The 7,699-nt window shown below is 36.6% G+C and overlaps 1 protein-coding gene across 4 annotated transcripts; it reads left to right on the forward strand.

Moving 5' to 3' along the window:
• The first annotated feature begins 606 nt into the window (after positions 1-606).
• Positions 607-7,428, forward strand: rubcnl (rubicon like autophagy enhancer). Of its 4 annotated transcripts, none has more exons than XM_079619241.1 (12): positions 607-671; positions 1,201-1,842; positions 2,900-3,068; positions 3,952-4,006; positions 4,094-4,226; positions 4,523-4,647; positions 5,440-5,504; positions 5,597-5,835; positions 5,939-6,000; positions 6,165-6,318; positions 6,553-6,643; positions 6,838-7,428. In XM_079619241.1, the coding sequence occupies exons 1-12, from the start codon at positions 669-671 to the stop codon at positions 6,939-6,941; spliced, it is 1,842 nt and encodes a 613-aa protein (XP_079475367.1). In that variant the 5' UTR covers positions 607-668; the 3' UTR covers positions 6,942-7,428. The 4 variants fall into 4 exon arrangements, with proteins under 4 accessions (XP_079475367.1, XP_079475366.1, XP_079475369.1 ...); XM_079619240.1 differs by having other exon boundaries at positions 608-671; positions 4,094-4,280; XM_079619243.1 differs by lacking the exons at positions 6,553-6,643; positions 6,838-7,428 and having other exon boundaries at positions 608-671; positions 4,094-4,280; positions 5,939-6,033; positions 6,165-6,264.
• Positions 7,429-7,699: the final 271 nt, after the last annotated feature.

Here is a 7,699-nt window from a genome sequence, read left to right on the forward strand (position 1 = left end):
CAAGAGTTTTTGAGTACGTTAAGAGACCCAAAAGTGCCCGAATAATCGTAAGAATAATAATAATAATAATAATAATAATAATCCGAAGGAAAACAATAGGGCCTTCGCCTTTTCAAGGCTTGGGCCCTAATAATCCGAAGGAAAACAATAGGGCCTTCGCCTTTTCAAGGCTTGGGCCCTAATAAAGAAGAATAATAATCCGAAGAAAAACAATAGGGCCTTCGCCCTTTCAGGGCTTGGGCCCTAATAACAAAAAATCCTTAGAAGAACAATAGGGCTCTGCGCCCTTTCAGGGCTTGGGCCCTAATTATGCATAATTACACATGCAACTAACCCTAAACCAAACCTAATCCTAACCCCTAACCCTGAAGTACTTCATTTATATTACTCAGTCAATAAATGTATAATTACACTGTAAAATAAAGTGTAACCAAATTTTTTTTAAACCAGCTAAATATTAGACACAAAACATATTAAGCACATTTAAAGAATCATATTATAAGTTCCCCCTTTAGATTAGTCATCTAATCAAGCTGATCTGCTTCTCTAAGGAAATAGTACATGGCTTATAATGTATTTACAGACAGAGGAAGTGAAACTGCTTGAGACTAATCAGATCATATCATAAACGCAAGCAACAACTTTTCTCCTATTTTCACGAACAAAATATGGTGAGTTTTACTGGTTTTTATCTCTTTGCTAGATCACATAGGACTGTTTACTCTAAGCTGTCGTCAGAATCATTGAGAAAAATGTTTGCTCCAATACAGCTTACAGAAAAACTGGTGTTTTGATAGCCAAAATTTTAAATAACTGTAATTTACTGACATTCATGTCATTCCAAACCTGTATGACTTTCTTTCTTCTGAGGAAAACGAGAAGATATTTAATATATATTTATGTATTTCTGTCCATACAATGAAAGTCAATGGGGTCCAGTGCTGTTTCAGACAACATTGACTTTCACTTCTATGGACAAAAATAGTTAAAATATTTTTCAGAATATCCCTAATATCCCTAATAGGTTGGGAACAACATGAGGGTGTGTAAATGATGATAACATTTTTTTGTTTAAGTGAGTCGTAATTTCTCTTAGCACAGTACTTAGACAGAATGTTAAAAAAAAAGAAAACTAGGCCATTTAATCAAAAATATTTTTCCTGTATCCCTGATAGTGTCATGTCCTCTCTCTTCCTCCAGGCAAATGCTGGTAGCAACAGTAGAAGTACCGTCAGAGAGCTGCACTTTGTTAACTGGTTAGTGAATTCTGATTTAAATGAGAATCCCTCTGACATCACTGATGATGATGATGATGATGATGATGATATCGATGAAAGTGGACTGAAGAAGTGCGATGAATGTGATTCAGACCTGCTCGACCCTGGGGAACAGTACCATCTACCTCGGAGCAGCCCTGTCATATCCCGCAAGAGACATAACACAGAGACAGAAAAAACGTCTGGTCGGTCTTTAACACCTCCAATATGGGAACTATCCATCTCTCCAAAGACGAAATCCAACGATTCAAGTGCACATAGATTCAGTCGCTCAGAGAAAGAGAGAGACCTTGATCACAATGATTCACCCAAGGACACTTCAGGACAGACACAGTTCCTCACAGGTAATCATGGCCGAGGAATTTCACGTGTCTGTCAGGAAACTCCGCTTCACAGCCAGTCTTTAGTGTCTGGACGGTTACATGAGGGTTTCCAGTCAAAGACTAAAAGAAGAGCCTGCTCTGACATCCCACCAGCATCTAGGCAGAGGAGCACAGACCAAGCTATGAAATGTGGATCATGTGTTGATGTACACGCCACTGAAGACATCTACAGTTTGGACCAGGTATGCTGTAAAAAATGATTCATTGAGTTTAATTTGGGACCGTGCCCCTTTTTACAAGATGCAGCTAATATAAGTCTCTATATGTCTGTGAAGTTTCATCTCAAAATACCCCACAAATCATTTATGACACCATGGTGTTTTTAAATGGAAGGAAAAATATACTGTTTTTGTGCATGTATCTTTAAATGCTGCTCCCCAAACCTGCTTTCCAGAAGAGGGCGGAGCCTGTACCGCTCATGCCTTCGAGACTCTGCCAAAAACTAAAACATATGTTTGGTTTTGATTATTATCATCTCTATCGCGGTCACTGACATTTCAGTTCTTTATCATCATGAAAGTTGATCTTCCTGCGTTTTAAAATATCAGTTTAAACTATAATTGTTTTTTTTCTGAGCGTACCCGAAGCACGCGCACAGAAAGCTGTTAAAGTAAACTAAGTTCTCTTTCACGTCTTATTGCGCTTAAAATGTCAAATACACACAAGGTTATGTCAAAAACACACAAAGTGCACATAAACACAGTCAGTTATGTCTGTGAACGTAGCAGCAAGTGAAGACATCACGTGTATAATATAACTGTATTATAGTGACAGCAGCATAATATGCTGTCTGTAGCCTACCTACTGCTGCTGTTAATATGAATCAAACAACAAAAGAAAAACAGAAAATTACTCACTGTTCTTGATTGAATTAACTTAGTAACTTACATACATTACTTGAATGCTGCTGTTAAATGCCATTAAATGCTCTGGCGAGGAGATAAACATGGCGGACTGTGTACAGCTCACTGAGGGCGGAGTCTATGCTAATAGAGCAGAGTTCGTCAGCAATAGCGGGCTAGGCCTAAGCATAGCATAGGCTACTACAATAGGTCATCAATAGTGCATAATTTTTGCAAGCCATTTGGAAGAATATACTGTTCATTTACTTATTATTACTTAATAATAAAAATGTTTTATTGGTAACTTAATATGTGAAGTCATTCAAAAACTTCCTGAGCATTTGCATCTTCAGAGCCTATAGCATAAAGTATGTATTTTATTGTTGTTTGTCTGCAGGAAAATGCTCATTTTGTAGTTGTGGACATGGTGCTTGAAGTTCTGGAGGCTGTGAAATGGGTTGCGTGTCTGCAGCAGTTAAAAAACACACATCCACATCAAGACATATTTGAAACACACAATACTTCAAAAACAGACTCAATCTCTTCCTTTGACAGCGGGTTTGAGGGTAAGATCGGATTGTGTTGCAATAAAATCCTGATGTGTCATCCGCATGTGATGTGGCCCTGACAAAGGTCAGATAATGCTGACATGGTCTCTTTAAAACAGCTGGTCATCAGTACTGTATTCTGCTTGGCTGAAATAAGTATTTACTTAACCACAATTATAAGTGACATTTTATAATGTTCAAACGTTAACATTAATGAATGCATTGGGTGTCATTTAGCTAACAATGAATAATATTTTCACAGCATTTATTAATTTAGTGACTTAAAAATATACTGTTTTATAGTTACATAATGTTAACTGGTGCTATAGTCTCTCGTAATACTCTCACTTGTTTCACAACACAACTGGTCTTGTGTCTCAGTTATTGACTGTATAGTGGAAATCATCTCAGAAGACTCCATTTCAGTCTTTTACCATAAAACTATATAGTATTTACTGTATGCTGTTGCCCTGTTTGGCTGATTATTTAATACATTGTACTATTTTTCTTAGTGGAAGTTTTACGATAATACAATGGTAAAATTATTAAATAATTTAAGCTCAAATAAATATTTCATGTCATTATAATAAGCAGGATAATGTACAATCAGCCAATCATTACTGCAAAACGCAGTTAAAAAATAAATTAGTATAAGAAGAAAATTAACATTAATCAAGATTAATAAATGCTGTGCAAACATTGTTTTGTGTTATTTAATTGTATAATGTTGAGGTATTAAACCTATTGTAAACCACTAGCCGCTTACAAATAAATTGTTTCTATGCATAATGCAAAAGCATATCACCCCACCATGCTGATTGTTTAATAGTTTTAAAAGAACAACAAGTCATAATCCGAAGCAAATTTAAAGAAAAATCTTGTCTATGTGTTTCTCTGTCAGATGACAGCGCCTCCCAACTGTCTTCAAACAGATACTCCCTGGCTTCATTTGAGAGGTGCACTGAATTCTACATGCACAAGTTCATGGAATCATGTTCACATTTTTTATGCACAAGTTCCAGACAGAATTGTTTTATTCCCAGTTGTCTCCAGAGTGATAGTATGCAGTGGTCTGCTGAAGATTTAGCCCACCATTTGGTGTCAGAGTTCAGGAAGCAGTGGTTCCCCTCTGAGCTACTGCAAAACCCTGTCAACCTCAACTCTGCTCTGCAGGAAGTGAGAACGGTTATGCATAAGCAACACACACATTTATGCACTGAGAACACGCAGGTGCAGCCACACACACACACACACACACACACACACACACACACACACACACACACACACACACACACACACACACACACACACACACACACACACACACACACACACACACACACACACACACACACACACACACACACACACACACACCCTTCTCTGCCACATACACACACATAACTGTTTTAACAACATATATTTTCCACCAGAATTAATTGATCAATTCTAACTGTTTGTTTCTGCAGGTCAATTTGGCCAAGGACAGGATCAGTCTAACTGAAGAGATCATGCAGAAGACCAGAATGAGAGGAACTTTAACATGGGCTCCACCCAGATTTCAAATAATCTTCTGTGTCCAGCCAACACACAGGTCAGCAAGACCACCATATACACATTAACAGAGTTTATACATTCATGCAAGCTTGACTCTCTTCATAAGTTTTACTTTAAAAGTGTACTTATTACAGAAATAATACTGTAAAATATATATTTTTCCAATTGCCTACACACAATTTTGCAAACTATACTGGTTTTATCAAAATACTTAACACAATCATAAAACCACACACCCAAACTGCAAAATACCTCATATATCCTGCAAAATGAAGCACTGCAACCAAACCTACATATAGCATTATCAAAATCAAACTTTTGCACTAAATGGGACCCACTTCATTCACCAGATTTTTGTCAAACCACACATGTTGGGCATAATGATAAGCACTCTCACCTTAGTAAGTATGCTTTGCCATAATACTAAAATAGTTAAAATTGTAGAAAATTCTTCAGATTGTTCACATGCACAGAAATATTTGCGTTGAAACATTTACCTATTTTTTTATTTTTCACCAAATAAGTCAGTGCAACATATGCACAGCAGATATATGTACATTGGACTGAACAAAATATACTCACCAAAAAAAAAAAGAAAATTGCAGAAAAAATAAATAGAAAAAAAGAGGCAAGCAAAATAATGTCAGGAAAAAAAAGTGGTATTTTCATAGTGCTTACATCCTGATTGAAGTGTTAACAATTAACCATTGAGGTGTTTGGCCAGGTGGCACATGTATTGGCCAATTAGCTCATGTTGTGTCATTTTGAATGGCAGTGTTTTGAAATCGCAAACATGTGGCTTTATTTGTTCATATAAATATGTTTTCAGACGCAGTGATGTCATCACTTCCCAGTACTTCCTGTGTGCAGGTTGTGGTACTGAAGTCGAGCCCAGTGAGTAATGCATCTGCTCTTAATATGATTCACGTGATCCAAAACTCTTAGTCCTCCTGTGACATTAAACCTTGAATATTCCTCTCTCCCAGGGTATATGAAGAAATTGCAGTATTGTGACTACCTGGGAAGATACTTTTGTGATGTCTGCCACGGTGGTTTGGAATCAGTGATTCCAGGTCGGGTTCTGAATAACTGGGATTTTGCACGGTATCCGGTCTGCCACTTTTCCAGACAGTTACTGGACTCTATATGGCACCAACCGATTTTCAAACTTACAAGTGTGGCCAAAAACCTGTACAGCCAGGCCAGAGAGCTACAGCGTTTCAGAGTGAGTGTTTCATTCTGCCCTGTTTTTGTATAGTACAGTATCTGTATGTCTTTTGGACTGTTATCTCATGATACTATTAATTATGTTCTCTCATTTACTTTAGGAACTTCAGGAGCAACTAATATCCATCAAAAAGCTTCTGAGTACATGCAGACTATCAGCTGGGTGATTTATCCCTCTTGTTTCTGACCAGTTTCGGTACAGAGAATTCATAATGGACATTCTTGGCAGTACCATAAACAATCAGGATAATGATGTTTCTTTAAGAAAGCTAGGTATATGTGGTGGTGCGTAGGTTTTTCTTTGTTGACATCTGTTTCTCTAACCAGAGTCCTTGACGTGTTTGAACAACTTCCTGCTCACCTGATGCAGGAACTGCACCTCTTTTCCATGGATGACCTCATCAGGGTGAAAAAGGGTCAGCTCTGTACCATTGCAAAAGCCTTGCTGCTGTCTGCAGTTGCTCACACAGACCTTTGTGAGGTTTGTCCAGCTATTATTTAGACGCCTACAAAGTCAATTCATGTAAATGTGTTCATGCATGATTATTGTATGATCACAGTTGTGGTCTAACATTGTTTATATATAAACAATGTATCTGTGGAACAGTATACAGAAAAAAAGTAAAGTTTTACAATAAACAATGTAGATCATTACGCACTTATGTACTATCTTTGTATAAATCTCAACAATCACCATCTCTCTTACAATCTTTAGCTGTGTCAGGCCAAAGGTTTTATCTGTGAGTTCTGTCATGGGGAAGAAGTGCTTTTCCCTTTTCAGAGAGACAGCTGCACACGATGCCCAGGTCAGACATCAACATACTAAAAGCATTTCAAACACTCTGTTTTCAAAATAACTCGAAACAATGTTTCTGTCCAACTTGGGTTAATATGCTTTAGCTGTCAGTGTAAGAAGAGAACTTAATAATACAAGTAAGGCCATTCCTGTATTTCATGAAATGACAGTTGCCTTGTGTCTTGTTTTTTTTTTTTTTTTTAGATTGCAGAGCCTGTTTCCACATCTCATGTTTCCGTGATGAATCGTGTCCCAAATGTGCCAGACTCCAGAAACGAAAGAAACTCCAGGAAGAGATCAGTTTATGAAATCTACATGTCCCTTGTTGCATTTTAAAGCTGCATGCAAAAATGTTCAAGTCTTCAGAGTTCCTGAACTGTTCAAAATGCCTACTTGAAAGACTACTGACATATATAATTGTGTAAATAACACATGAATGGCTTTTTTTTATATATATCTGTGTTGATGTATTTCCATTAACAAGCATTACACAGAGACCACTTCTGATATGTTCATATTTTTTTTATGGTTACACAGGGATTAATTCATGTGTCAGAAAATGTGATCACTTGCATGTAAAAACACACAGCTGACATTTAGGCTTTAAAATGAATCTGTGCACATTTATTTATCCTTCCCTGAAAAGATACAAAATGTTCTCACACAATACTCCTTGATAATTTATCACAATCTACAATTGGGTATTCTATTTAAATGCATTCTGGGGTGAAAATATATATTTTTTACATTTCTAAATAAAATGGCAGACTTGCGAATGCTGATTTGACGACACTGTTGTGTCCTTGGCAAACAAGCACACTAACTTTTTTTATAAAGCTTTACTTGGTGCAAATTGATTGGCAAAATTACAGCTCAACTGTGGGGCAGTCATCATTTTTTGAAAGACTGATATATATTGATATGTTCTTTTCACAAAATGTATTTAATGTGTAAATATTGAAATTGTTTATGTTTATTTAAGTCGTTGTCCGTTTTTAAAATGTACTAATTTATATTATTAAGGCTAATATTAATTTAATTAATAATTTTCAGTTTTATATATGTT

This window comes from Phoxinus phoxinus, assembly GCF_949152265.1.
Source record: "Phoxinus phoxinus genome assembly, chromosome: 7".
Taxonomy (NCBI): domain Eukaryota; kingdom Metazoa; phylum Chordata; class Actinopteri; order Cypriniformes; family Leuciscidae; genus Phoxinus; species Phoxinus phoxinus.

Coding starts and splice junctions, on each gene's coding strand:
- rubcnl (XM_079619240.1), top strand. Junction 4,281..4,522: donor TATGCACTGAGAACACGCAG/GTGCAGCCACAC, acceptor TTGTTTCTGCAG/GTCAATTTGGCCAAGGACAG. Junction 6,644..6,837: donor CAGCTGCACACGATGCCCAG/GTCAGACATCAA, acceptor TTTTTTTTTTAG/ATTGCAGAGCCTGTTTCCAC.